Source organism: Phaseolus vulgaris, chromosome 11, assembly GCF_000499845.2.
Source record: "Phaseolus vulgaris cultivar G19833 chromosome 11, P. vulgaris v2.0, whole genome shotgun sequence".
Classification (NCBI taxonomy): domain Eukaryota; kingdom Viridiplantae; phylum Streptophyta; class Magnoliopsida; order Fabales; family Fabaceae; genus Phaseolus; species Phaseolus vulgaris.
This window is the reverse complement of record NC_023749.2, coordinates 50,057,725-50,070,687: the sequence shown is the minus strand read 5'-3', so window position 1 is coordinate 50,070,687 and position 12,963 is coordinate 50,057,725. Positions and strand designations below refer to the sequence as shown.

The following is a 12,963-nucleotide window of genomic DNA, read 5'->3' as shown; positions in this document are numbered from 1 at the left end:
TACTTTCTACAATTTTATTCTGGGTCCGTATTGCGCTGAAAAAATTCACACAAGTACTTTCATATGTTGTTTGTGTTAGAAATGATGACTTGAACAAGATGGGGGTGAATTGTTTTATAAAAGATTTTGGCAAATACTTGGTTTAGAATGAATCTTTAACAAACAACTCAGATAAACACTTAAGGAAGGCAATCAAACAATCCAAAAGAAATAGATATCAGAATATTAACCGTTCAAACTGTGTGTTTAATCGGTTGTTTATAGCAGCAGAAATATCAAACAGTTTAGAGAGTTTGAGAGAAAGAGAGATTTACACAATGGTTTTATACTGGTTCACTCAATCCTTGAGCTACATCCAGTTCTGAGAAAATTCTCTAAGTTTAATTACAATCTCTAACTGTTATAAGTTCAAGAATCATAAAACTAGTTTTTATAAGTTTTAGACAACAGAATTCCAAGAATTATTATTTCAATGAAATTTATGAAGATGTAAAAAAATAAGTTTTTTTTTTTTTTTTACTTTTTATCTCTTTAAATTTTAATTTTTCTTTACTTTCTCTCTAGAAAATATAACTCTGTTATCTTCTCTCATTTTTTTAATCTTTTCTTAGGCTCACAAGTTAGGAGATAGCTGAAAGTAGGTTTAATTAAGGTAGAAGAAACCTTGTTGGGAGTAAGTTTTTCCTCTGTCATTAAATATCTAATTTTTATTTCTCTTTCTTTCTAGCTTGCAGGTAGAGCTAGGGGCTTCAAATGTATGATATAAGGAAAAAAAAATACATAATTTAACTCTACAATATAACTTTATAATATCTGTCAACGACTTAGATATGTTGGTGAATTGAATATATATATATATATATGTATGTATACATGTATATGTATGTATAAAGTAAAATATGATTTAAAATTTAAAAAAGGGAAAATGTCAGTGTGAAGTGTGAAGGTACAATGAAATGTGGAATTACAAGAATGTTTGTGTCTGGTTTTTGGACACTCCCACTCAAGCTCTACTTCCTCTCCTCAAAATCGCTAATATCCAACAACAAGGGTTTGTGGACCAAAACACTGCTTTTTTCATTTCACTCACAATCTCTGCCTCAACCCAGCTCTTTCTTTTGGTCCCCAGGTGAGTGAAATCTGCTTTCTTCTTCATTTACAACATATAATGCGAACAAGTTTGGATTTTTAAAAGAATTAACAATGGGTTGTTATGACACCCTCTTTGAGAATTGTAAAAGTGTAAACATGATTTTGGGTCAGCATTTGTAGTGAAAACTTTTGTATTTATTGGAGATGATGTGGTATTCTCAATTTGTAGTTTATTTTTAAGATGAGAGAGAAAGATATTATAGAATTGAATGGTTTCTGTATATATTTTGATGCAAAATTGAGTAGATGGTCAGGAAAATGATTCTTATCATGTGTGGGAGTATTTACTTTGCAAATTTTTAATTTTTATGTAATTAAATGGTTGTCTGAGGTGAGGAAAAAAGTTATTCCACTGAAGAGTTTTTTGTATATTTTTTGGAGTAACAATGATAGGTGTTCCGAAAAACTATCTCTAACCATAGGTTTAAGTATTTACTTTGCAAACTTAGGTATTATTTTATGTGATTAATATTTCTTTAGGGCTTGCAAAGCTGATGTAGATTAATTACTGGCCTAATTTCAACACTATAGCAGATAGTCCCAAATTTTTAAATATCTGTGGTTTTATGTTGTGAATTTTTTAAAATTTTGTTCAAAATTTTTGTAAGGTGAGGAATGCTCTCAGAGAGTGGCCCAAAAAACCTCACTAGAATAGATTTTGATACTAAAGAAGTGAGTTTAGGTTTAGTTCAATTCTACAAAACTTGTATGGTGAGGATTGTTCTCACTTATACACTGTAAATTTGACTTATTTTTAGTCGATGTGGAATTTCCAACATTAATATCTCTAATTGGTTGACGGTGTTGGTCTATTTAACATTTTAAACTTTTGGATATTCCTTCAACCTTATGGGTTATAGAATTTGAAAATTACTTCTAAGTGCATAATCGTATATTTTCTATGAACACTTGCTGTTTGATGTATTTATTCAATGCATTGTGTAGATAGAGATGATGCTGGCAATTTCCATCATTGCCTCTACAAGATTGGCACGACTCATGTTTTCCAGTCCTTTCAAGGAAAACCAATGAAGTGTTTGTATCATTAGCTAAGCAATCATGGACTTTGAGGCAGTAGATGAAGGGGAAAACAGTGATAGACCTGCTTCTGAAAATGTTGAAACTGAAAAAGATGAGGAACAAAATATGAAAGTAAACTTGGCTGAAACAGAAGTAAATAACCAGGATGGTGATGCTCATAGGAAACCACTTGTGGGCATGCTGTTTGAATCTGAAGATGCTGCAAAATCATTTTATGATGCATATTCAAGAGATGTAGGATTTAGCACACATGTTGGTCAATTCAGTCGTGCTAAGCCTGATGGTCCAATTATAACTTGGGACTTTGCTTGTTCCAGAGAGGTATTTAAAAGGAAGAATATAGTAAGTTGCAATGCAATGCTTAGGGTAGAGAGAAAAGATGCAAACTGGGTAGTGACAAAATTTGTTGAGGACCATAACCATTCCCTTGCTTCATCTAGAAAGGTGCAGAACCGTCAACCCAGTAAACATTCTGTAGGTGCTGCAAGGAATGTTACAGCAACATTTGATGCCCGTAATGAATCCTGTGCTTCCTTGAATGGAAATAATTTAGAGCCCCCCATTAGTTCAGTTAGGAACTCCTCTCCAGCAGAAAAATGCCATCCAATGAGAAGTATCGGGTCCCTTAGCTATGGAAGATCTTCTCAAAAGAGGACCCTTGGAAGAGATGCTCAAAATCTTCTGAATTATTTTAAGAAGATGCAGGGAGAAAACCCTGGCTTCTATTATGCAATACAACTAGATGATGAAAACCGCATGACCAATGTATTCTGGGCTGATGCAAGGTCAAGAACAGCTTATAATTACTTTGGTGATGCTGTAATATTTGACACAATGTATAGACCAAATCAATACCAAATTCCATTTGCTCCATTTACAGGATTCAATCACCATGGCCAGATGGTTTTATTTGGTTGTTCATTACTTCTAGACGAATCTGAGTCTTCCTTTACATGGCTATTCAAGACGTGGCTATCTGCTATGAATGATAGACCACCTGTTTCCATAACCACTGACCAAGATAGAGCCATACAAGCAGCAGTTGCTCATGTGTTTCCAGAAACTCGCCACTGTATTTGTAAGTGGCATATTTTAAGAGAAGGTCAAGAAAGATTGGCTCATATTTACCTTGCTCATCCTTCATTCTATGGGGATCTATATGGCTGTATCAATTTTTCTGAGACTACTGAGGATTTTGAATCAACATGGAAGTCTCTTCTGGATAAATATGATCTCCAGAAAAATGATTGGCTTCAAGCAGTCTATAATGCTCGTAAACAATGGGCCCCTGTTTACTTTCGTGATACTTTCTTTGCTGTTATTACTTCGAACCACGGGGTAAACTCCTTTTTTGATGGCTATGTAAATCAACAGACAACCATACCTTTATTCTTTAGGCAGTATGAAATATCTCTTGAACATTCATTGGAAAAAGAAGTAGAAGCAGATTATGAGACTATTTGTAACACGCCTGTATTGAAGACTCCATCACCAATGGAACAACAGGCAGCAAATATGTACACTAACAAGATTTATACGAAGTTTCAGGAGGAACTGGTGGAAACTTTTGCATATACTGCAAATAATGTTGAAAATAATGGTGTGATCAGTAAATACAGAGTTGCAAAATATGAACATGATCACAAGGCATACATGGTCACATTAAATATCTCTGAAATGAAGGCAAATTGCAGCTGTCAGATGTTTGAATACTCTGGCATTCTTTGTCGACATGTATTGACTGTTTTCACAGTAACAAATGTCCTTACCCTTCCATCGCACTACATTTTGAAGCGATGGACAAGGAATGCAAAATCCTGTATTGAAACTGATGAAAAAGTAACAGGTCCACTTGACATTGAAAATCTCACTATACGTTTTAATAGTTTATGTCGAGAAGCTGTTAAGCTTTCTGAAGAAGGGGCAATTGCCGTTGAGACTTATAATGTAGCAATGAATGCTTTGAGAGAGGGTGCTAAAAGGGTAGGTATTGTGAAGAAAACTATTGCAAAAGTCACACCTCCAAATACTCAGGGTAATGGAAGCTGTCAGGAAGACAATAGCAAGAAGAGCCCTTCATCAATTTCGGATGCCATCCCATCACTGTGGCCCTGGCAAGATTCACTGTCACATCACTTGAATCATAATGACCTTGGTCTTCCTGTCACTGATCTGAATCATCCTAGTATGGCTCCTGTTTCTATTCACCAGGATGGTGGCCCTCCAGATAACTCTGTATTGATTGGAATCACCCTTGTAATTATTAGTTATTTCATCAACTTATGCTGATTATTGCTTTACTTGACTATCATTTATCTATGCAGGTTGTCCTCATGTATTTCAAGTCTATGACTTGGATCATCGAAAATAAGAATTCAAGCCAATCTAGTAAAATTGCAGTTATCAACATGAAGGTATGTATATGCCTGCAAGTTATAACCTATGTTCTCTTCACAATTTTTTTTTATTGAGAAACAGATATCTCAATATCTTTTGTCTCATACTTTGATTAATTTAAAGAGATCAGCCTCTTTCCAGATATCCATTTAATTTAACCTTCACGCTCTGTTTAAAATACTAACAATTTAGGTTATTTCACTTACCATATTGTTTCCATGTGTAGATAACAGGTTCAACGTGCTGAAATATTCTTTCCTCCCTGTTAACTATTTTTCTCTCCCTCTTGTAGCTGCAAGATTATGGTAAGAGCCCTTTAGGAGAGACAGAAGTGCAATTCAGGGTGACAAGGATCACTTTGGAGCCTATGTTGAGATCAATGACTTACATTAGTCAACAGTTGAATGCACCAGTCAATAGAGTTGCTATCATCAATCTGAGGGTATGTAGTCTTGGATCATGATCATCTACTCTAGAAATCAATGCTAGTAAACAAAAGTATTTGTTAATCATTGTGTCTAATGCTCTAGAGAATTTGTAAAATTTACTCAAACTTGATGTTGAAGTCTAGTTATTATACGGAACTGAAGTAGATTCTCTAGCATATTTAATGTTCCATCATTGTATCAATGGTACAAAATATACTAATAAGTCCAATATTGATATTAGAAGCTCAGATAACCTCTTGTATGGTGGATAAAATGTTTTCTTTTACCATGTCACGGGTTTCTGGAATCGTTACTTGTGGGAGAACTTTACCTAACTACCACCCCTTGAGTTGCATGAACAATTGAACAATTGTTTTCACGCAACTTCTACTAAAAACTTGGTTTTAGTAATAGAATTCACCATGTTATTGATTTTAGATGGTCCAGTAGTATTTTATTTTATATTATTCTTAAACTTGATATTGACCCCAAAATTTCGATTCTCTTAGAAAGTGGATTTTAAGCATACTCAACCTTACAGAATTAGTTTATAAGATGAAATTTACACTCATTTATATACTATAATTTGGTTATATCTATTGTCAATGTGAGATTTCTAATAGATTCCATATTTCTTGTACAGACATGATTAAGTATGCAATTTTATGCAGTCTAAGAAAAAAATTTCGTTGTGTTTTGTAAGATTGTGTTGTCCAATATATTTTGGCTAATTTTATAGTTCTACATCTTCCAGCTCCAGGATACGAAGACAACTACTGGGCAAACAGAGGTGAAATTCCAAGTTTCTAGAGATACTCTAGGCTCCATGCTGAGATCTATGGCCTACATCCGGGAGCAGCTGTAGGAGTTGTAAGCATTATCTTTATTGGAAGTATTGGACTCAAGTTATAAATTCTAACCTCTTCATTATTTTCTCCTGATATTCAACTTAAATGATAGTAATAATAATTTTTGTCAGAATATATTTTTATTATTAGTGTAAGAATTTTGTTAGGTTGGACCTGTATTTGCTGTACTGTACTTGTACTTTAACTATAACATTGATATGAATAAGCATATACGGATATCATGTACTCATCATCATAATATCAGTATCATAATATATCATTTCTGAGTTCTTTCCCTTTTCTCATTTCTCATTTGTATATTAATAGCAATAGTCTCAACAGCAGTAACATAACAAATATGGATTAAGTTCCTTAACCTCCCTTGTTTGTGAATTTACAACAAACAAACTTCTAGTTTTTTTTTTCAGACTCATCATATTCATGTGTCATTTTCGTTTCTTGTTTTTTAATTAATTCAGATTCATCACTGTCATGTGTTATTTTTGACAGTAATTTGTGGTTGAATAAAATTCAATGTCAATGTTACTAGTAACATATCATCATCTTTGTAATTGTTATCATTATTATAAAGGATAGGGTGGGAAAAGGAGACAAGTGTGAAGAGTACTGTGTCCTAGTTTCTTCATTTTTTTTTCTCTTTTGTTCTGCTTTAGTATAGATATGAATAGCCTATTGTAAGTAGATTTAAGAGTAAGATTGAAGTTGCATGAAACATGTAATTGTGAGTTTGTGATTTGCTTTATGGAGCTGGATGCCAAATTGTTTTCTTGTATGCAAAACTTGAAACCAGTATATTCTACTGGCTGGTCAGATTATTCCTGCTTCAACTCTCAATTTGTTCATTGTGTTTTAATTTTATGTGTCTGTTAAATTATAGGGACATGAGGAGCTTGATGCTGCCAAATTGTTTTCACTTCTGTAAATTCCTCATGTACTTTTGTGAGTTTTACCACAATTTCATGAAGCGCAAAGAACAGCTTCAGAGACATATGGTGAGCTGTGCCTGAAAAAATCCTTTCACTTTTATATTTCTTTGTTTGGTATGTGCAGTCATTTTTTAATCAAGTGACCCTTGAATTTTCTCTGCGTTGCTAGGATTATAGGTTTTTATTTATCTTTATTTGTTTATTTTTATTAGCAAATCAAGGCACTAAAAATTTATCCATAGGTAAAAAGTTTGTTGTTCTTCAAAAAAAAGTCTCAGTTACCAATTTTACTGCATTTGTCCTTGACAGGTTTGGTATAGTGTATATAAAAGAAGGAAAAGATAAGGTAGTTTTCTACAGTTGTACCTAACAGCTGTATCTAAGTTATTATAAATAGTTCTAGGAGAGTTAGTAACGAAACTTCTTGGGAGAAAAGAAAAATTTCTCCAAGGATTTTCCAAATTTTCACCTTGAGGACAAGGTGATTATTCTTCACAGGTGGGGTATTGATAGGTTAGTGTATAAAGAAAGAAAAGGTAAGGTAGTTACTACAACTGTATGTATTATTGAAGACACTTTGTGGGAGAAAAGAAAAATAAAAGGATAGTTGGAGATTGAGGTTCTCTTCAATAATCTTAGATTGATTGTGTTCTTTTTGTTCCTTGACTCTATTCCTACTACATTTGTATGGGACTGGGATTGAGAAGGGCAATTACACACAAGATTGTGTCTTTTCTTCCCTATTCTAATATCATATCTAATGGTGGTTATGGATTGGATTTTGGATAGATTTTAAATTCAAATTCATATTTTTATAAAAAATATTGAATTGAATTTTAAATCCAAATCTAGATTTTCTAAAAAAAATTAACATGATATTAATATAATAATATGTAAAAAAAGTTTGATTTTATATAGATATTAAGGAAATATAATAAAATTATAATTTAATAAGACCAAAAATTAAAGATAACATAATACATAAATTCTTAACATTCAAAATACACCTACCTATAATACTTTAATTAAACTTGAGCCTTGTGATCATTAAAAAATTATAACCATTTAAATATACATATAATATCCACCAAGAAAGAAATAGGACTGTTTAAATGTCTATATAGTAATAATTCAAGTTTAGCTAACATAGATCATCCAATATGAAGACATATTGGCCCTTCTCTTATTGTGCATTTTGTGGGAAGGAAAACTAAATCATTTTTCACATGACTTGGATATTTGCATATTCACAAGACTTAACAATTCTTAAAATATCAACCTCAAAGAAATCAAGTTGTGATCATGAAGCAAATATACTATTTAAGAGAAATGGTAGTTGATTCGTCAACATCTTGTTGAAAAACCAACTCTATAAGAAATGAAAAACTTTTTGTTACTTAATACGTATTTAATTGTAACATTACTACATAATTGGAACTCTTCAAAATGATTATATAGGGTGTATCTTTTAGCTAATCCTATGTACAAATAAGTGTCTTCACCTTTTGATCCGATAAAGAATTACGATATGGATCAAGCATTATTCTTCTCATGTTAAACCCAAACTCAAATGCTACTATAGAAACAGACATAGCTAATAATTCTCGTGCTATGTTTGAAAGGATTGAAAATCTACATGAATTAATTTTCTACTAATCTAGAATATTCAAATTTGCACTTGTATCAAGTTCTTCCTCTAAATATTTTTGAAGCTTGGATTTGTTTAAAGAGGTTAAGCCTATTGTTTGCAAAAAAATATTCCAACCATATGGATCATTCTTATAACTAAGGATCTCTGCATGTATTTGTTGTGTGTCATTTTCAACTTTCCCTTTTTGACTTTTTTATTCATCAAGCAACTTCAAAGAAATATTCATTCTTAAACACACATTTGTTATTTGTCTTTTCTAGATCAAAAAGTTGATCAATTGTCCAATTCATATATTTCATTTTGTATCTAAGACAATAACAATTAGCAACATATTCAACTTGCTAGGTTCACTGCAATATTTCTCATATTTTTTTCATTTTTTCAGCTATCTTATATGTAGCATTGGTTGTACGGTTGGACTTAAGCAAATGATTGATTTCATTCCAATTTCCTACCACTTCTAACTTGTACAAATTACTTGTAACATAAGAGGTACCATAGATGTACAAAGTAGCTTCGTAAAAAATGTTCAAAAAAGGTAGAATAGACTTAACATACTCCCAATCTTCATAAGAAGGCAAACCAATTTCCTTTCCTAATTAGCATATTTTGTGTGGTGAAACTCAAACTTATCAAATGCCATTTTATGCTTGTTAGGAGTAGCTAACATCAAATAAGTTGAATTCCACCTAGTTTCAACATCCAAGCATATATGACTCTTATATTCAATGTTTTGTTTTTCAACACACTCTTTGAATTTCATAAATCTAGAAAGAGATGATCTAATATATTTCATTACAGCACAAACTCTTTAAGCAGAGTTGTTAATCTCTTTTAGCCTACTACTCATAATTAAGTTCAAAATTTGTGCACAACAACGTATATGAATATAGTCACCTTTCAAACTAAGTTATTCCAAGATAAGTAGTATTTTCTTCAGGTGTTGAAATCATGTGTCATTTGATGTAGCATTATCTACTGTCAAGGTCAAAACATGATTAAACTCCCATTCATGCAAGCATGACTTAACAAATTTAGTCATGACCTCTCTTGTATGACTTATTACTTGACGAAAATTCAAAATCATTTTGTGCAAATTCCATTTATTGTCAATGTAGCAAGATGTCTAACACATATAATTTTGATTGAGGTGAATTACATGCATCAGTAGTGAGACACTTTCTGACAATGTTGAGAAAGAAACTTTTTTCAAATATATATATTTTTTGTATTCCATAATGATACAATATTTTGTGATAAAGTATAGTGTGATGTGATCTTAAATCTTGGTTACAATGCATTTGAATACCTTCCAAAAGCAAGATGCTTTACAAATCAAAAGGAAAGTTTGTACATTTTTACAAATCTACCATAAGTATGAGAGTTAATAATTCTATCAATTGTTAAAGATGCACTTACCTTTTGCCTCTTCTCTTCTTTATTTGGTTTATTTATATATCTCAACACATATTACGCATTAAAGTTGTTTCTTTCTCACATCAAATAAGGATAGAAGAAAAAATTGCTCATAAACTTGAAATCATTTTATTCAACTAGAACTTAAGTCGAATAAGAGTGCTCAATGAAGTATTGTGATATCCTTATTTGATATGAGAAAGAAACAACGTAAATGGGTAATTTTGAGATGTCCAGATAACCCAATAAAGAAAAAAACAAGAGGCAAAAATGTAAGTGCATCTTCAACAATTGATGGGATATTTACTCTCCTTATGGTAGATTTGATTAAGGATTTTGCTAATAAGAACTGGTAAAAATGTTTGTGAAGTTGAACTTCCCTTTTTGATTTGTAGAGCATCTTACTTTTATAAGGTACTCAAATGCGTTGCAACCAAGATTTAAGTTCTCATCACGCTATCCTTACCACGGAATATTGTATCATTATAGAATGTAAAAAAATTATATTTGAAGAAGTTTCTTTCTCAACATTGTTAGAGAGTTTGTCTTACTATTGATGCATGAACTTCACCTCAATCAGAATTGTGTTTGATAGCCCACTTAATTGACAATTATTAAAATTTGGACAAAATGATTTTGAATTTTTGTCAAATAATAAGTCATACAAGATAGGTCATGACTAAATTTTTTTCATGTTTTGGCAATAGATAATACTTGAATAAAAGACTATTGTCTTTGTTTTTGAAAGGTAATTATATTCATGTGTTGTTGTGCACATATTTTGAACTTAATTGTTAGTAGTGGACTAAAACGAATTGACAACTCTATTTTAAGAATTCGTGTTGCAGTGAAACATATTAAATCATCTTCTTCTAGATTTATAAAATTCAAAGAGTGTGTTGAAAAGCAAAACATTGAATATAAAGGTCATATCTACTTAGTTGTTGAAACTATGTGGAATTCAACTTATTTGATGTTCCTGTTACTTTCAAGCATAAAAAATTAATTAATAAACTTGAGTTTTACAATACAAAATATGCTAATGAGTTAGGAAAGGGTGTTGGTTTCCGTTCTAATGAAGATTGGGAGTATGTTCTACTTTCTTTTTAGCATTTTTTACGAATCTACTTTGCACATCTCCAATACCACTTATGTTACTGGTAATATGTACATTGTAGAGATTTGGAATGAGATCAATCATTTGCTAAAGTCCAACAGGACCAGTATTGCTAAAAAAATGGAAAACAAATATATGAGAAATATTGGGGTGAACCTAACAAATTGAATATGTTGTTGTATTAGATCTTAGATACAAAAAGAGATATATGAATTGATCAACTTTATTATCCAGTAATGGATGTGTGTTAAAGTCAAGATTGAATATTTCTTTGAAGTTGTTGTTTGATTAATGGAAGCTTAAAATGACACATGCAAAGATAACTAGTTATAAGAATGATCCATATGGTTGGAATAAATTTTTGCAAACGGGTTAATCTTTTTAAACAAATTTTAGCTTAACAAATATTTAGAGGAAGAAAGTGCAAATTTGAATATTTTAGATTGGTGGGAAATTAATTCATGTAGATTTTCAATCCTTTCAAACATAACACAAGAATTATTAGTCATGCATGTTTTTACAGTAGCATCTGAGTATGTTTTTAGTATAGGAGGAGGAGTGTTTGATCCATATTGTAGTTTATCACATCAAAAGGTAGAGATACTTAATGTACATAGTATTTTCTAAAAGATGCATATTTATCATCATTGTTAAACTATGATTTTGAAGAGTTTCAATAATAATAAGTTTTTTATTTCTTATAGAGTTGGTTTCTGAACAAGTTGTTGGTGGATCAACCACCATTTCTCTTAAATAATATGTTTGTTGCTTCTTGTTGTTGAACATATGATGTTCTTAACCATACTATTGTCAAGAAGATGTGATGATTGCAATCTCGTTGTTTGTTGTATTGTGGGTTCCTGGTTATGTTCTTCATCTTCGTGGGATTGAATCTTGTGTTGGTCATTCTTGGTGCAGTTCTTGTGTATGAATTTGTTGTTAATTGGAGGTTTAATTCTTGTAGAAGGATTTATTTGAATTCCCTTTGCCGAACATAATGAAGTAATTAGAGAATGGAATTCCAAAGATTTTTTTTTATCAAGATTTTTCCCACTTTGTTGGACCACAAACTGCCTAGTAGCATCAAATATCAACCATACAACGTCAACATCATAGTGTTTAAGCATGGAATGTATAATATAACACCTTGACATATTTAGGTTTGAACTGTGCTTGTTGGGGATGATGTTGGAGTAAAAATGATGTTCAGACCTGTGTCAATGTAGTCATACTAGAGTGAAGAATCCTTAGTGGTTTTCCAGCATTATTTGTCTCATGACTGTTTCTTCCTGCACCTCCATATCTTCTTTTGGCACCTCCATACACAACATGAAAATACATTTTTATCCTTCTTGTGTCACCCCCATAGAATAACTTTCGGATTATGTAATCCGGAAATGCATTTGAAAAAAGACTTCCGAATTACATAATCCGGAAGTTAAAAAAGACTTCCGAATTATGTAATCCGGAAAGTAATCATGCATCTGAGAAAAGACTTCCGGATTATATAATCCGGAAGCTAATTACAAATTTGAAAAATGACTTCCAGATTATATAATCCGGAATATTACAGAGGGGCATTTCTGGAAATATGAAAATTTATGGAGGTGAGAGAAGAAGCTATGGAGGTGCAGGAAGAAGCAGCCTTGTCTCATACGTCCGACCAAGAACACATAAAAGGCTAGACGTTTCCCTATTGCTAAAGTAAAGTTTGTTCCTTTTTTTTGTGCCCCATCAAAATACAGTCAAAATATTAATATAGACCATACAAAATTTAACCATCACGTCTTCTGTTGGTTTCACTTTACTCACACCTCATGCACTACATCACCTCATCCAATAACAAGAGAACTCAATTTCTAAAATTACTTAATTGTGCATAAAGTTCGTACTAAGTCACCACTTACTCCAACACATGTCACCAATTACTCTGACTGATCACATTCACACTGAGATTAACTAAATG

The 12,963-nt window shown here is 31.9% G+C and overlaps 1 protein-coding gene across 4 annotated transcripts; it reads left to right on the top strand.

Moving 5' to 3' along the window:
* The first annotated feature begins 885 nt into the window (after nt 1–885).
* On the top strand, nt 886–6,967 carry LOC137824658 (protein FAR1-RELATED SEQUENCE 3-like). Of its 4 annotated transcripts, none has more exons than XM_068630338.1 (6): nt 886–1,129; nt 2,098–4,428; nt 4,518–4,607; nt 4,883–5,032; nt 5,773–5,888; nt 6,765–6,967. In XM_068630338.1, the coding sequence occupies exons 2-5, from the start codon at nt 2,212–2,214 to the stop codon at nt 5,881–5,883; spliced, it is 2,568 nt and encodes an 855-aa protein (XP_068486439.1). In that variant the 5' UTR covers nt 886–1,129; nt 2,098–2,211; the 3' UTR covers nt 5,884–5,888; nt 6,765–6,967. The 4 variants fall into 4 exon arrangements, with proteins under 4 accessions (XP_068486439.1, XP_068486443.1, XP_068486427.1 ...); XM_068630342.1 differs by having other exon boundaries at nt 928–1,129; nt 5,773–5,923; XM_068630326.1 differs by having other exon boundaries at nt 928–1,129; nt 2,098–4,449.
* The last annotated feature ends 5,996 nt before the right edge of the window (nt 6,968–12,963 follow it).

Coding starts and splice junctions, on each gene's coding strand:
- LOC137824658 (XM_068630326.1), top strand. CDS start 2,212: ATGGACTTTGAGGCAGTAGATGAAGGGGAAAACAGTGATAGACCTGCT. Junction 4,450..4,517: donor TATTGATTGGAATCACCCTT/GTAATTATTAGT, acceptor TTATCTATGCAG/GTTGTCCTCATGTATTTCAA. Junction 5,033..5,772: donor TTGCTATCATCAATCTGAGG/GTATGTAGTCTT, acceptor TACATCTTCCAG/CTCCAGGATACGAAGACAAC.